The 17,855-nt window shown below is 41.5% G+C and overlaps 1 protein-coding gene across 1 annotated transcript; it reads right to left on the bottom strand.

Annotated features, from left to right (window-relative positions):
- Positions 1-2,389: 2,389 nt before the first annotated feature.
- ARL13A (ADP ribosylation factor like GTPase 13A) lies at positions 2,390-16,747 on the bottom strand. Its single transcript, XM_047844141.1, is given in 10 exon segments — positions 2,390-2,475; positions 2,909-2,996; positions 5,997-6,087; positions 6,737-6,924; positions 7,462-7,567; positions 8,439-8,688; positions 14,075-14,145; positions 14,527-14,599; positions 14,817-14,922; positions 16,624-16,747. Coding segments are annotated over 8 exon segments (864 nt in total). The 5' UTR covers positions 14,586-14,599; positions 14,817-14,922; positions 16,624-16,747; the 3' UTR covers positions 2,390-2,464.
- Between the last annotated feature and the right edge of the window lie 1,108 nt (positions 16,748-17,855).

Raw genomic sequence — 17,855 nt, 5'->3', positions numbered from 1 at the left:
GCAACCATTTGCCTGAGAGTAAATTTGCCCCACCTAGGGTCAAGAAAGTATCCTTAATCTAGATCTCCAGGCTGCTATGCTGAGGTATGGATTTGTAAGACCTTTTTGGCAGATTTAGGATTTTCAAAGACAAGAATATGGGAGGCAGTGGTTGGCAGTGGTTAGAGTTACCTTAAATTCTCCATGCTCTTTTTACATTAGAATCCAAGACCTCTCTCTTTGGGTTGTCCTTTACAGAAAAGAGGATACCTCTCCCAGAAGGAGGGCATAGCTGTCTAATGATCTAAGCCCCTCCCCTAATCATAATAATAGTATCTTGGATTTAATGAGCTACTTATTATATGTCAGGCACTATGGTAAGCATCTTTATATGGACTTTCCCCTTTGATCCTGACAACAACCCTGTGAGGTAGGTGTCCTTATTCCTGTCTTCACTGGGGGAAATTGCCAGGGTTACCCAGCTTGATATGGGATTTGGGAAGTACAGTAACAGCCTGCTGCAACAAAATTAAGGTTCACTTGACAAGTAAATAGAGGTATGCTGACTGTATTGAGGGGATATTCTTTAAATAACTTTGTGATTGATAGACTGTGTATAGGAAAATTTAGTTGACACCCAGGAACACATACGTTATACAAGGGGAAGTGTGCCAATATACTGAAACTGAGATTTATCAGGTTGTTTCAACCTAAATTCTCCAACTTGCCCACATTTATAGGTAGCACTCCCACCCCCTTTTAACCACACTTCCCTTTTGGCTGAGAAATTATGCCTGTCTCATAAATATACATGCCAGAAAGGCAAATGTAGATGATTCACTTTTCTTAAGAACACTGGTTTGTTGAATTACATTTTCTGTCTGATAAAACCCTTCTTCAGTAGAAATAGTTGAAGAATCCCTGAGTGAGAATGATTGTCAACATAATTCTTCAGTGACATTTATTAGGCAAATTGGAGGAAAGTAGGTGGGTCAGGAGTGGCCAGAGAAGACCCAAGGAGGAAGCAGTACTTTTGGACAGGAAAGATAGAGTACTGGCTTGGGCACACAGGATATTTGGATTTTAAGAGTATCTCTGTCAGTAATCAGCTGTACAATCTTTGCACTTAACCTCTCTGTACCCCAAACTCCTTCATCTGTTTAACAACCGAGGTTGGATTAGAGGCTCTGTCTCAGAACCCTGTCAAAAACCCACAAGGTGCCTAGGGTAGTTCTTTTGGAAATAAGGTCATGTGTAATGCATAATAGCAAATGATGCAATCTTAGTGTCATACCCTCTAGATGGGGTTGTAAGACCGATCATTCTGTGCAAGGTTTCTATCCTTCAGAAACAAGTATGGACTAGTAGGGTTAGAAGTTAAGAGCATGAGTTATGGAGTTGGACCATAGTTTGAAAACCAGTTATGCCACTTCCTAATGGGTGCCCTGGGACAAATGATTTCACCTCCCTGAACATCAGTTTCTCCTTTGTAAGATGATATAATAAATAGTACCAGCCTCATAGGCTTGTGAAGATGAAAGGCAATAGTTTGTAAGGCGTTTATCCCAGCACCTGGCAAAATAGAAGTACTCAGTCATCCATGTCTGCTACAACTATTGTCATGCTTATTTCTATCAATGTAATTCTCTTGACTTGGGCATGGCTACATTTCTGCACTTTTCTGGATATAGATTTCTCTTTCTGCATGAAATTTGAGAAAAGCATAAGTAGATCTTTCTGGCCTAATGCCAACTCTAGAGTCAGACCTGGATTCAAATCCCTGCTCTGCTTCTTACAGAGTGTGGGACCTTGGGCAAATTGTTTAACTTTTCTGCTCCTTAGTTCCCTAATATGTAAAATGCAGGCAGGTGTACTGCCTACCCCTAAGGGTTGTTGTGAATAAGATCATGAATGTGAAGAACTTAGGCCTGTGCCTAAGGCCTGACATCCAGAAGGCTCTCAATAAATGTTGGCTGTGATACTGATGGTGAAAGTAATAGTTGTAATAATAGTAAATACTACCACTACCCTCCATGGGATGGAAGACTGATTGTGTTCAAGTTTGTACAGTTTTTGCATACCTAACCAAAGTGTTGGGAGAGGCAGTAATTGTTCTTCCTGGTGGGATAGCAAGGGAATTGCTGCCAGGCTTCACAGACCATGGCAGGGAGCTTAAAACCGACTTGTTTTCAGGTGCATGACTGAAAATGATTCAGCAGGGCATAATTCTCAGCAGAAAAGTTCTATTTATTTCTGCCAGTCCTCTTACACCCAAGAACCTTACGGGAAAAAATGTAATCACAAAATGACCCTCCACTTCTAAGACTCAATTTCAGTTGGTTCACCCATAACATGTTGTTCATAGGCTTCATGAGGAACATTTGGGTGCAAAGACCTAAAGCCTCTGTTCTTCTTTGCCAAGGTCATCTTCATTCTCAAACGGATGCCACCTAACTTTTCTTAAGCCTCTCCGCAGGTATAAGCTTCATTTGACGGCTAGAACATAGATGTACAGGAACAATGGGAATCCTCAGGGATATGATGTTAGATAGGTGGACTTGTAGGGGGACTTTAGAGGTATTAGTAAGTAGAAGTGAAAAAACTGAGCAGTACTAACGATTCTAGAGATGAGCCCATTTGCTGAGGGAGGGATATGAGATGTTTTTTTTTTTTGGATTTCCCTACAGTTTTCTCTTTAATACCCTGCTAAAAGTCTAATAAGAGAAAGAAAACAGCCAGTCAGTGCAAGTGAAGCTAAACACCAGATTTCCTGTCATTCCCAGATCACTCCTGGTTGGGAGGGTGTTGGCCCTTATGCACAAGAGGGTGTAAGACTGCTCCCCTCCAGGCACCTGCCCTCTGACCCTGGCCCCATACTTTCTCTCAGTCTTGCTGTCTCCCCTCTCCCCTTCATATAAGGAATACTAACCACAGGATCCAGAGGAAGCTTCACAGGGATTTTCCAGTAACATCTCCTCTGTGTCCCAGGTATCCAGTGTTTTTTTTCCCCCTGGGTTCTGAGGTTATAGAAATGAAAAATGGATTTCAATTTTAGACCGAGATTTAGGAGTAGTTTCTGACATCTCAAAAAACACTTCCTCTGCTCTTCTACAAGATTTCTCCCACTCAACTCTCATCCTCACCCCTCATCCCCAGAGCAGTGCCTCTCTCTTCCTCAACAGGTCTGGCCAAGTCTAGGCCCCTCCATATAGGTATAACAACCCAAGGCTCTGGGGTGGCTTGAAGGGCTAGATACTTTGGAGAGCAGAGGCGACATAATATTGACAGTTGACCATCATTGAAAATGGGGTCCCAAGGAACATTGAGAAGGAGTGGCCATTAACAACAATGGGCCTAACAGACACATGAAAAGATGCTCAACGTCACTCCTCATCAGGGAAATACAAATCAAAACCACACTGAGATACCACCTCACACCAGTCAGAGTGGCTGAAATGAACAAATCAGGAGACTATAGATGCTGGAGAGGATGTGGAGAAACGGGAACCCTCTTGCACTGTTGGTGGGAATGCAAACTGGTGCAGCCACTCTGGAAAGCAGTGTGGAGGTTCCTCAGAAAATTAAAAATAGACCTACCCTATGACCCAGCAATAGCACTGCTAGGAATTTACCCAAGGGATACAGGAGTGCTGATGCATAGGGGCACTTGTACCCCAATGTTTATAGCAGCACTTTCAAAAATAGCCAAATTATGGAAAAAGCCTAAATGTCCATCAACTGATGAATGGATAAAGAAGATGTGGTTTACATACACAATGGAATACTACTTGGCAATGAGAAAGAATGAAATCTTGCCATTTGTAGCAACATGGATGGAACTGGAGGGTATTATGCTAAGTGAAATAAGTCAGGCAGAGGAAGACAGATACCATATGTTTTCACTCATATGTGGATCCTGAGAAACTTAACAGAAGACCATGGGGGAGGGGAAGGAGGAAGAAAAGTTACAGAGAGGGAAGGAGGCAAACCATAAGAGACTCTTAAATACTTAGAACAAACTGAGGGTTGATGGGGGGTGGGGGAGAGGGGAAAGTGGGTAATGGGCATTGAGGAGGGCACCTGTTGGGATGAGCACTGGGTGTTGTATGGAAACCAATTTGACAATAAATTATATTTAATATTAAAAAAACTCTTGTGATTCAGGCAACAACATGGATGACTCTTAAGTACATTGTTCTGAATAAAATAAGCAGACCCCCCCCCCAAAAAAACAACAATGGGCCTTCAAGGCCTCATAGCTTTTTTAAATGCCTTTATTGTATTGGGAGACATTGTAAATGCTTATTATAAAACCTGGAATTTCGAAAAAAGCAAAAATCCAAAGAAAGTCACCTAGGCCTTTTACTTCTCAAAATCACCTAGTATTTTACCCCTAGAGAAAACCAGTGCTGGTGTTTTGGTGATTTCCCTCCAGATATTCTGTGCATGTATACACATCATTCTAAACATGCTAGACTCTGATTTACCATATTCTCTAACAAAATATCAGGTTGTGGAAAACTTTCCATGTCAGTAAATATAAGTCAACATTATCCCTTTTAATGTCTACATCATATTCCATTGTATGAATGCACCATAATTTATTTAGCCATTCCCTATTGTTAGCCCTTTGCTTGTTTTCAACTTTTAGCTATTGTACACAATGTTGGGTTTCCACATTTTTAAAGTTCTTAATATGTATATATACATATTGAGAGAGGGAGAGCAGAAGAGAGACAGACAACCAAACTACTCACCATAAAGTAGTGAGTAGTACATAAAGGTTGTACTAATTTGTACTTACACCACTGGAAATCATAACCTTTAAGATAACCTGATAGCTGTGCAAACAAAAATCTTGTGTCAGCCAGTGCTGGAGTGCTGGGGCATCATACTGGGCTAGTAGATGATGGTCCCCAAGCACTCTCCCTGTACTTCATTAACTTCTTCTAACTACTAACCATAGTATGAGAAAAGAGCTTCAGACTCAAAATAGGAATATTCTTGTATAAATCATGAGAGAAGGCCTGTATATCTTTCCTGACTAACCACTGGCCCAGCATTACCTTTAAAAGGATCATCTTCAATGCAAATTGGTGCAGCCACTCTGGAAAACAGTGTGGAGGTTCCTCAGAAAATTAAAAATAGACCTACCCTATGACCCAGCAATAGCACTGCTAGGAATTTACCCAAGGGATACAGGAGTACTGATGCATAGGGGCACTTGTACCCCAATGTTTATAGCAGCACTCTCAACAATAGCCAAGTTATGGAAAGAGCCTAAATGTCCATCAACTGATGAATGGATAAAGAAATTGTGGTTTATATACACAATGGAGTACTACAGGGCAATGAGAAAGAACGAAATATGGCCCTTTGTAGTAACGTGGATGGAACTGGAGAGTGTGATGCTAAGTGAAATAAGCCATCCAGAGAAAGACAGATACCATATGTTTTCACTCTTATGTGGATCCTGAAAAACTTAACAGAAACCCACGGTGGGGGGGGGGGGAGGAAAAAAAAAGAGGTTAGAGTGGGAGAGAGCCAAAGCATAAGAGACTCTTAAATACTGAGAACAAACTGAGGGTTGATGGGGGGTGGGAGGGAGGGGAGGGTGGGTGATGGGTATTGAGGAGGGCACCTTTTGGGATGAGCACTGGGTGTTGTATGGAAACCATTTTGACAATAAATTTCATATATTGAAAATAAAATAAAATAAAATAAAATAAAATAAAATAAAATAAAATAAAAGGATCATCTTCAATGCGTGGAGCTGGGGGCTGCAAGTCATCACTTCGATTGTCACAAAGCTCAGTAGTGTTCCAAGTTCTGTTTCCCCCAGAACATTCACCTTCCTTCATAGGTTCATCTAAAGCAAATGTTACTGATATGTTCTTTTTAGGCCTTAATCTTAAACCTTCTTTCTGTACAACAAGAAAATGGAGAAAAATGTCAGTTGGTGCTCTGATAGTTCAGTGATTGGTCCCTTGGACAGTAACATTTAAAGAGCCATTTACCTGTAGGATTGGCTTTAGGGGCCTAGCTTCCATTGAGCATTGTCCTAGATGCTGTCTTTTTTCTTTTGACATTCCCATCCTGGTAGTGTGGCTGGGGAAGACAGGAGAGAAAAAGCAATAGTGCAAACAGACACACTTGAAGCTCCTTAATTGAATGCAGCTATTTCCCCATCCCTGCCATATGCCTTTGGACATTGAAAGGAGGAAAGGACAGAGCAAGAGGACATTTAGAACTTTTATTCCTCAAAACCTTAATCAACTCCTGTTTTCTTTTTTTCATTTGTGTTCTTCTTTTCCATATTCCTGTTCTCTCTCATCTTTTCTTATTATCGGGAGGATCAGAGAACTGAAAACAAAGAATGTGGGGTGGCTCCAAGACTTTCAGCCATAGAAGCTTTCCAATAAATTTCTTAAGTAGTTCCTGCTCCTTTTCTCCTCTGTGTGGCCCAACGAAACAACAGAAACCCTGTTTTGGAGAAGCTCTAATCCTAATAGGCTGGCTTTACCTTTATACAACTCATCCCACTAACATGACCACTCAAGTTGTGCTGAAGGGAGGGTATACCTCACAGTGTTGGAATGTTTGTGGTCATTGCTCTAGCCCCATTTGGGCCAGTGGATCTTGAGACATTGGTCAGCACTGCACAGAATCCAAACACTACCCAGAAGTTCCTGCATATGTTGAATGTGGACTCCTGCATCTGTTCTTATCAGTACACCTAATAGAGGCAGCTCAGTACCTGTCTGATGAGGGTCTTTCCCCAGAGCTTCTGGTGCCCTTGGAGGTTGGGATGCTTGAGGGGAGTGGCTGTCAGCGAGTACACAGCTCTTCATATTTATCCCCAATGGCAGCTAATAGCCAGTGCAGCCCTTCAATTATGGGCTGATGGTTCCCTCTTTGGAGGTTTTTGATGACTGAACAGGGTTCCTATGATAAAAAAGAGAAGAGAAGGCTGTAACTCAGGAGCCTGGGGCCCCGGAGGCCCAAAGTCCTAATTATTATCAGCCAAGAACAGAGGTACACTTAAGCTCTGCTCTGTCTAGAGAGGCTCTAAGACTTCTTAGGAGAGACTTAGCACTCACTCCTGAGAAAGTAAATGAAAGACAAATGTTAAGTTCTTTTAATAAGTTGTGGTGTAATGTCCTGGATGTCTGACCTTGGGCAAGTCACTCATAATCTCTGAGCCTTAGCCTCTTTATCCATAAAATGAAGTATCCAATACTGAAACTTCTAACTGTAAAGAGCTATTTTGAAGTCCTAATGAGAAAACAGATGTGAAGGTGTTATAAGAATGTGTTATTTACTGTCAGTGTCGAGTCAAAAATCATCACTATAGATGTTGCCTGCGGGGGAGGCTTTGCCTGAGACCTGGCATATGTGGCTGATTATGGAATGGGCCCAGGGATGCATCAACTGGGCTCAAGAGGGTAAGGGAGGGGATGAAAGGGATGGGTAGATACTTACCACTTGACACAGGGACTTGTTATCATTCACTAGCCTTTCTAGGAATAGATATTCAATAATATCACAGGGTAGGAGGGCATCCTTCTTGTCCTGTTTGTTTGCCATGCTAGAGCAAGGCATAGGAGAGAAGGAGGAAACAGAAGAGGAAGAGTGTAACAGAAATAGAGTCCAAGGGCAAGCAAAGAAGGGAAAGAGGAAGAGAACCAATTCTAGTACAACTACTACATATCCAGGAACTAGCTTCAAAGACATAACCAATGAGATGAGTCAGAGATTTTTCCAGCCAACTCTCAGTGGAGGAAAGAAGAGCACAAATAATTTTAATTCAAGATAATTCCCAGGCTTCATCTCTCACTTCCTCTACACTATGCCACAAAACTTTAATTAGAATTGCTAACCAGGATATGAACAGATTTGGAGTTTTTACACACTCTCCCAACCTTTGTTCATGCTTGAGTTGGGGGTGCTAATGAGGAATGAAAAAGGCAAAAATAGAGTGGGGGAGGAGTGAGGATTGATGGGCCACCGGAATTATCACCTTGGAATGAGTGCTAGTTACATAACTCTTGGGTAGTTAGCCAAAGGAGGAGTCCATTGGCATCAATTATACAAAATAAGGATTGTTTTCTGCTATCTTCTCAGGGCTAGAAACTGAAGCCAGAAAAGAAAAAAATTCAGGAAGGCAGTCTTCCAGAAGAGTTGAAGGGGTGGAATATCCAGATATTACTCTCCATTTCCCTTTGATCCTTGCCTTCAGAATTACCTTTCTATAGGTAGGTAACATGTTCCCCCATGGCAATATGTGATAGAAAGTGGCTCTTAAAAACAGCCCCCAAAGGACTGGCCCACTTCCCTTCACTGAGCCCAAGGGAGGAGAAGGTCAAGCTGGGTATGACAAAGGGACCACCCTTCCTCCATCTACTCTTCTGAAGGTACAAAATGGGAAGGGGAAATTGGTCACAAAAGCAGAGTCTTACAGTAGGATAGGTTTCCCTGCCACTCTTTTATCAGAGAGCAGACGCGTTAAGATGATCTTCACTTCCTGCATGCGTCCCAAGTCACTGGAATCCAGGACAAAAACAAGTCCGTGTGCCTGTGCATAGTAGTTCGGCCAGGTTTCTTGGCCCTTCATGTCTCCACTCAAGTCATAGATGGAAACTTCATACTCATGCAGTAGGAGTGTAGTCAATTCAGATTTCATACAATTGTTCATCCTACTTGGAAGTACTATGCATAGGGGAAGAGAGGAGAAGCAACCACAAAGCAGGGGAATAGAGTTAGATGTGAGAATTTGTTAAAGCAGTGATTTGAAGCTTGACCAGAGCCTTCCCTGAGGAATCCCACTGAGGCATCCTGCCATCCTGCTCACACTCACGGATTCATCTTCCTAAACCAGCACTTGGTCATGCTACCCTTTCCTGGCTCAGTAACCTTTGGTGAGTGCCCACTGCTCCCAGGATAGAATACACACTCCTTTGCCACCTAACCTCCCAGACCTGACTGGTGTCCATGGTGCTCCTGGTACACACTCAGTTTCTTCCTCTTTCTGCTCCTTGGCTCATGTTCTACCCGCTCCCCCCCGCCCCCGCCCCCGGCCATTCCACAAGAATGTCATGCTTTGTCTTGTTCTGGGCCTTCAGAAGACGCTATTCCCACTGCTTAGAACACTCTTCCATTACTCTTTATTTGGTTAATGCCTTTTAAAAAATATATCAATTTAGGGGCACCTGGGTGGCTCAGTTAATTAAGCCTCCGACATTGGCTCAGGTCATGATCTCACAGTTCATGGGTTTGAGCCCTGCATCAGGCTCTGTGCTGACAGCTCAGAGCCTGGAGCCTGCTTCATATTCTGTGTCTCCCTCTCTCTCTGCCCTTCCCCCACTCATGCTGTGTCTCTCTGTCAAAAAATAAACATTAAATAACTTTTTATAAATAAATAAATAAATAAATAAATAAATAAATATCAGTTTAGGGACACCTAGGTGGTTCAGTTGGTTATGCATCTGACTTGAGCTCAGGTCATCATCTGACAGTTTATGAGTTCAAGCCCCGCATCGAGCTCTCTGCTGTCAGCAGGGATCCTGCTTTGGGTCCCCTGTCTCCCTCTCTCTCTCTCTGCCCCTGCCCTGCTTGCACTCTGTCTCTCTCAAAATAAATAAATAAACCTAGTTTTTTTCCCTTTTATATCAATTTAGATCTTGTTTTCTCTAGAAAGTTTTCCCTAACTCACACCACCATCCCCTAGTCTAGACAGGTGTCTTTCTTCTGGGCTTAACCACTCTCACAGCACATATTCGTGTTAGAAATTTTATGATTTTGTTATGTGAGTTATAAACTACAACAGGACAGGAACCCTTTCAGTTTCATTCACTATTATACTCATGATGCTGAGCACAGAATGTGGCATACAGCTAGCACAAATGAATATTTGTTCAATGGATTTTGATGAATGAATGAATGAATGAATGAGTGAGTGAATGAACAAGCGGCCCTTCTCTCCCACCCACTCTTCAAGGCCCAGCTCAAGTAGCACTTTCTTTAGGAAGCTTCTCTGACCTATCCAGCTCTCACTTCTCTCTTGTTGAGCACGTGGTATATTAAACTTGTTGTTAACCTCATTCTCTGCACGTCCTATGTTCCCAACTAAAATATGAGCTCTGTCATGGTGGGGCTCTGCATTACCTTACATACAGTAGGTGTTCAACAAATGTTTATGGTGCCTGTTACTGTGGATACAAGTATGAAGTTCTCTTCCTCATATCTCCTCCAAGAAACCATCCTAACTCAGATACATTTACCATTTCAAGGCTATTGCCAGAGCATAGTATCCCATAGGGCATTCCATACCTCTTACAGCTCTCATAGAAATGCAGTTCAAAATGACAATCTTTATACACATTTCAGTCTTTTGAACTGACAGTCCTGGCCTAGCTCTCTCCCCACATTAGTACTAAAGTGATTTTATAGATTCTATACACTCATACCTGGAAGTTCTCACACCAACATTGGTAGCTTATTTATATATAGTCTTAGACCTACCTGTGACATTTTTCCATGGCATTGCAAGAATGAGCCATTTAGCTGAGAAGTTAGTAAGATGCTTTCAGATCTTTGGAAATGTATGATTACACACACATTTACATGTGTGTGTGTGTGTGTGTGTGTGTGTGTATTATTATCATTACATTTTAATGTGATCTTATAATTCCTGTTTTCATGTCAATCATCTTTTTTTTAAGTTTATTTATTTTTGACAGAGAGAGAGAGAGAGAGAGAGAGAGAACGAGTGGGGGAGGGGCAGAGAGAGGGAGACACAGAATCTGAAGCAGGCTCCAGGCTCCGAGCTGTCAGCACAGAGCCCAACGTGGGGCTCAAACTCATGGACCGCAAGATCATGACCTGAGCCAAAGTCGGATGCTCAACCAACTGAGCTACCCAAGTGCCCCTCACCTTTTTAATTATAGTTTTCAGATAACATAGTTTTCAGTTACAACTTTGGTGTGATATTTGCTATGTCTGTTTTAGACTACTTAAAAATAATGAGTGAAACTAAAGGTAATTTTCAAATCTTGTTTCCTGCATCCAAGCAAGCTTTATATTATTTTTTCCCTGTCAGAGCAAATCATTTCCCCTAGATTTTTTTTTCCTTTTACTTGAAAACTTACCAATTCCTTCAGTAATGCAATGTATTGTTGGTGAACCTTAGAAGCCATGAGAAGTTGTTCCCTGATAATTTATATTTCTCTTATTTTCTCTATTAATTTATAAACTCCCTGAATACAAGTACTGAGTGTAATTCATCTCTGTATCCCTAGAAGAGTATTTCATAAAGGATAGTCTTGGGACTGTCTGCTTCAGAGTTACATGGGGGTGATTGTTAAGTTCTACTCTATACCAAATGAATCAGAACCTCTGTGTTTGGGACACTGGCATTTGTATGTTTAACAAACTCCTTTAGTTAAGAAAATCCCCAGGTGATTTTTCTGCACTTCAAAGCTTGAGACCCACTGCCGTAGAAAGCAGTGAAACTCATGCCTGTTGTGTCTCAGCATCATCTGGTGCACTTGTTAAGATTTTGAATCTGTGGGTCCACCCAGACCAAAGTAACTGAACCTCCAGGCACCTGGATCAGTAGGTATGAAATCTCTCCAGGTACTTCTGAATTTTGGCTCTCAGTACTCACTATGCTCCATGATCACCTGTGGAGCTTTTAAAACCTAAGACACTAGGCCTCATTCTTTGAAGGTTTGATGCCATAGATCTGGGGTGGGGCTTAAGCATCCTTTTTTTTTTTTTTAAGCTCCCCAGGTGACTGAATGTATAGCCGATTTGAGAGGCACTGCTCTAAATGCCCTCATCTAGGGCATCTGCTTGTGCTCATGTTGGGGGTTTCTTGCCCCACGTGACTATGCCAGACAAAAAGTTATAGTGAATGGTATCCTTGATAATAATGGCTTATGTCCCAAAATATTTTATAGCTGGAGTCATCAAATGTTCACACAAGTTATGACTTGTAGAATGGAATTTCTTTCCTAGGCTGTTGTCTGTTCTTAACAATCATAAACATTTGCAGGAGCAGGTGAGGTGATCTATTGTATTTGGGTACAGAGCAACCTACTAGATTGACTCTGGTTGTCCTGCATGGACAGAGATGGCCTGAGACATTCTTCACAATGTGAAATCAGTAGCACTTTGCTTCTTGACCATTAAAAACTATTCTTTGAATGAAGTTACAACCATAAGCCTATTGGTTTATGAATCAACCCCCAAGTTAGTCACCAGCCACAAGGCAAGTTATACAGTAACGCATTAAATAGGCTACAGGCTTTTTCCTCTAGGAATTAGAATGAAAAGCAGGTACTATTCTCACAGACAAAATAGTACATGGCTAATTGCAGATGAATGCTTCCGAAAGCTGGCTGGCCATCAGAAACACCTGGGGAGTTTTTAAAAAATAGATTCCCAGGCCTCACCCAGAGTGGATGGGAATCTAGGGGTGGGGCTGAGTTGGGGCTCTGAAAATTATCCCCACTTTTATCAGTAATCTTGTGATTTATCTTGGCTCCTTGATTTTCCTGCTACTGTTTACCTTTTTTTTTTTTCTTTCTTCATTTTTCTGCCTATCAGAAAGTTGGGAGAGACAGGGAATCCATTTTGCTGCCTATTAGGGGAAAGGAGGGGAATGGAGAAGTTGTAAAGAGGCAATATGTTGCCTGAGGAGAATGGTGGAATGGGGGAGAACATTCATTCCACAAATACTTTTTGAGTGCCTACCTGACGGTACTAAAAGTACAGACTAAAGATACAGAGCTGAAAAGATCCATTACTTCTTAAGGGGCTCACAGTCTAGGGGATGGATTTACTGTTGTACAGTTATGTGTCTTAAGTGCATGATAGAGGGAGGCACAGAATAGAGTGGGATCTAGGAAGGAGGTGCTGAGCATTAGGGGTAGCCCAGGTCACAATGGGGTCAAGCTTAAGCTTGTGACTCAGGGCATTTGATTAAGCAGTTAGGTATTGGAGCGAATGAAATGCTAGGTAATGAGATAGCATGTAAAGAGTGTGTGCATGTGAACTAGAATGGTATCACAGAAGAATGGCAAATAATTTGTTTTGGCTCTATCGGGGAGCATATGCAGAGAGCATGGGAAATGAAATTGGAGGAGAAGTCAGGGGCCAAATCGTGGAGGACCTTGTATACTGCTAACGAATTTAAGTTTTGTTTTGATAACATTGGAGAGGAATTGAATGGTTTTGAATAAGGAAGCTCCATGATCAGGGTTTTGCATTAGGTCTTTCAGGCAACCATGTGGATTGAATACTGGGGGTGGAGGACAACTAGAGATGGCAAAATCAGCCAGCAGGCAGTTACTGTGGTTCAAGGAAATTGATGCAGACTTCAAGTAGACAAGTAGTAGAGGAGTCAAGTTAGCCTTTTCATGTATCTTGCTGAGAGCCCAGGTTATATAAAGTTCAACCACATCATCATGCCCCTTCTTTTATTTAATAAACATTAATGGAGGGCATCCTATGCTGGGATCCCTGATTGACTGGTTAGCAGTTAGATGGGTCTTCACAACTAGAATAGTAGCTTCCTGAAATTCTGTGTAACTTCTTGAAGTGTCAGGGTATTAAACTGGAGATCTGGTATTAAAGTTGCATGTCTCTGAACTGACAACATTTCTCAAGCTCCAACCCTCTATATTAACTGTCACAAAGAGTTTCATGTTATTAAACTTCTTCATCATCCCACACTTGTCTCTCTTATCTAGACCAAATTCCACTTTAATTGAGTTCTGAAACTAGACACTGTTTCAAACATGCTATCCTTTATAATTGACTGCAGTACTTAACATAGTTTGAGCTCATTCACACTACACTATGAGAGGACCTTCAATTAGGATATCTTATAAAGGGAGAGGTGACAGACATTACATAAACAGGCTGATAATACCCAACGAGAGGAGTGTGTGTGTGGGAAGTGTTTATCTTCAAAAGAGCAAAAGAAGGAACCTGAGGGCCATGAAATACAGCTGGGAAGGAATGGTTATTTCATTGGTCTCTGGGGCCCATGGGAGACCTAAACTAGTATCTAATGCTCTTAATTCCTTACGTCTTTGGAAAGCCTCCACAAGAACGGTTTTGCCTGAGTTGTCTAATCCAATGATAATGATGGTCATATTCCTGGAAATGGAAAAGAAAAATGAGCCAAGGCCTTAAAAAGCACTGTTCGTTCTCAGGAGGAACAAAGAATTCTACTTTTCCTTGATTGACTGAGGCTCTGCCTGTCGTAGTCCCAATGCATGTACCATAAAAAGCACACCCAAGGCGGTATAAAGTGGTATGGGAACCCCTTCCCAAAACCTCTAAGGATACTTTTCTTCCCTGATTTACTTGCCTTGTAGAATTGGCCATCCTCCCCCAAACTTGTCTCCAGTCTTGCAGATGTTGCTTAATCACTTTCCTTCATAATATATATCATGAAGATTTGTCCCCTGAGGGACTGTGGAAAGATATGTTGGAAGAAATGGTGGAATAGGTCTAGAGAAATAACTGCAAAATTACCTTTGTGTCTCTTCAGCTGTCTTTAGCTGAGACCAGCAGGATGTCAATAGCCGGAACATGATTCAGCTTGGTTCTTTAATATTAAGTGAAACAAGTAAATGAAAAATAAGCCCCATTATTAGCACTGAACCTGTCAGCTTATGAGTACACAGGTGCCGATAAACAACAGAAGTCCGTAACTTCATTCTATCCAATCTTGTCTATAAATGTCTTAGAGGGAGAAACTGGTTATTCTCAACTCCACTGATAGGTACCTGCAAAGTGGGGAATTTCTTATTAAAGCAACCCACCATGGGCATGATAACATCAGGTGTGGCCTATTTCTTCAGTCATAGTTCATGTCTGTTAGGAATATCTTCATTCAATCCTGGATGGGGACAGGGTATGCGCTGATGCCTTGGAAAAGAATCACATTAGATTTCAAGTAGGACCTATTGGGAGACCTAGTCTAAGTAACAACAGTACATTGGGCTTGGTTCTCTTATTGTTTCTGCTTCAAAAATGTGGGTGTTGGTGACCCAGTCTCATAGATTTCATACAATTTCTAGTGCTTTAAGAGACCTTGGAAATCGGGACACCTGGATGGCTCAGTCGGTTAAGTGACCAACACTTGATTCGGCTCAGGACATGATCTCATAGTCGTAGGGTCAAGCCCCATATCAGGCTCTGTACTGAGGGTAGAGCCTGCTTGGGATTCCCTCTTTCCCCCTCTCTCTGCCCCTCCCCTGTTCATGCTCTCTCTCTCAAAATAAATGAATAAGCTGAAAAAAAAAGAGACTTTAGAGATTACCTAGTCTAATAGATTTCAAACATCAGTCCATGTGCCTCACTCTCAAAGATTCCAGAGAGCTGCATAAGCTCCCCAGGTGATTTCAAAGTGCATCCATATTTGGAAGTCATTGCCTAAGTAAAAAGGGCAATTTAGACAATCACTTGAAGGTTTATCCATGTTGTAGCATATATTAGTATTTTGTTCCTTTTTGTGGTTGAATAATATTCCATTGTGTGGATATACTACATTTTGTTTATCCATTCATCAGTTGATATTGCTTCTACTTTTTGGCTCATAGGAATAATGCTGCTGTAAACATTTGTGTACAAGCTTCTGTATGGGCATATGTTTTCAGCTCTCTTGGGTATATACCTAGGAGTGTAATTACTGAATCATATGATAACTTTATGTTTAACCTTTTGAGGCAGTGCCAGACTGTTTTCCAAAGTGGCTGCAGTATTTTACACTCCCACCAACACTACGGGAGGGTTCCAATTTCTCCACATCTTCACCAACACTTGTTGTCTTTTTGTTTATAGCTATCCTAGAGGGTGTGAAGTAGTATCTAATTGTGGTTTTGATTTACATTTTCATAATCACTAATTACATTGGAGCCTGGAGCTGGGGGAAGTGCTGCTTGGGTTAGCAAATACTTCAGATGGGATTTGCTTAGCTATCTAATGAGCACAGTGCATGTCCAACTTATCAATGGATAACTCAGCAGGGTTCTGCAGAATCATTCACTATTTTGGAGAATTGCTATCCCCAAATAGAGACTCACACTTCATGGCATTACTGATAGTACAATTTATTCCCTAGGAAAATCACTTGCCTCCCTATAAGGACCCCCTGGAGAATGGCTATGGCTTATGCCAAATGAAAGGGAAACCTTATATATGGCCTGTGATCAAATCCAGCCTTACTCCTGCTTTGCTTATGAAGCTGATAAGACCTAAAGCCTGAAACACCAGAGCCTGATTTCCTGGGTTCCATGATAGCTATCTCCCTTTGAGATGAGGCCAGTAGCAGCTTCATGTCTAGTTCCTGATAATTGGCAGAGCTTCCTAGCTTGATCTCAGGCTCTGTGTATTTGTTAGTGCCACCAAGAAAGGTAAAACTGACATCACACAAGTTTTTCCTCAAGGACTCATTCTAAAGAAGGATAAATAAATAGGATAACTGAGGAAGAAAACAATTAGACTAAGGGTTCCCAGTCCTTTCTTTCATTTCCAGTATCTCTCCTATGTATCCTGGGATGAAATCACCTAAATTAAATGTTCATATCTCTTATCTGTAGAATGGAGATAATGATATATTTTGCTTACCTTGAGGTGGTTAATTATTTATCTGATTACAAGTTGGTTCTTTTTGTATGAAAGACATAAGATGTGTAGAGTAATAGGAAGGTGTATTTAGCTTCATAGCTTTCTTGCCAGATTAATACAGCTCAGTTGCCTGCTTATGAGGGGTAAGGCAATGGCCTAACAATGGCTGTCAAGGTTCTGACATATCTATGGCAACCACTGCCTGGTTCATAGCAACCAAACCCACATCTTCCTATCTTGTATTATTACAGCTTATTACTAAATTAACTTTTAGTCATCATGGGTTTTTTTTTAATTTACAAAGTATTTATATATAGTATACAAAGTATATATTTATTTATATAGAACTTAGTATGTGCCAGCACTCATTTAAGCACATTATACATATTAACTCATTTAATCCTCATTACAACATTGACAAAAAGTAGGGGCTATTGTTCTTACTTTTTGGAGATGAGGTTCACAAAGAATTTATTTTCCCAAGGTTACCCAGATAGTAAGTGGTAAAGCCAGAATTCACACCCAGATGTTCTGGCTTCAGGGTCTGTATCTTAGGTTAAAGGTCTCCACAGGCTGAGTGAGATGATCTCAGGTACCAGAGAAACCGCCTCTGCTCTGGGCCTATCTCTTCTGGTCAAACTATATCTTATTCATTTTTTTAGTGAAGTTTTTAAAAATAAACTTCAGGAGAGGGAATTAAGATGGTGGAAAAGTAGGGGGGACTGGGATTTTCCTCGTCCCCCAAACACAGCTGTATTGAGGTCAGATCACTTGAAACACTCAGGAAATTGATCTGATGAGTGGCAGAAGGAGCTCCACAGGTGGGGGGAGGCAGCTTGTCAGGACTGAGGTGCGTGTATGTGAATTGGAAGAGATAAAACGGCATAGGAATGGAAGAAAGGGAACACTTTCTGTGGAGAGACAAAAGGGAGAGAAAGAGGGGTTGTGAAAGGGCAGCATTGAGTTAGCACAAGAAGAAAACCTCTCTGGACCATGGACTGGGAAGCAAGAAATATAGAGAGTGCCAGTTTCTTTTTTGCAAACAGCCTTAGGAGCTGAAACTCAGAGGTTTGGAAGTATGTGACTTTCTCCTGAGCAAAGCTGGGAGCCTTGGCTCATGCTTCTGGGGAGTAGGGAGCTAGCCTGGAGTGCATAGCACGGTGTGTAGCGATCTCAGGGGTGCACAGGGAAAGAACAGCCCCCTTCCTGAAGTATGCTTAGGAAAGTGTTAA

Source organism: Prionailurus viverrinus, chromosome X, assembly GCF_022837055.1.
Source record: "Prionailurus viverrinus isolate Anna chromosome X, UM_Priviv_1.0, whole genome shotgun sequence".
Taxonomy (NCBI): Eukaryota; Metazoa; Chordata; class Mammalia; order Carnivora; family Felidae; genus Prionailurus; species Prionailurus viverrinus.
The sequence above is the reverse complement of the archived record's forward strand: the minus strand, read 5'-3'. Positions and strand labels throughout refer to the sequence as shown.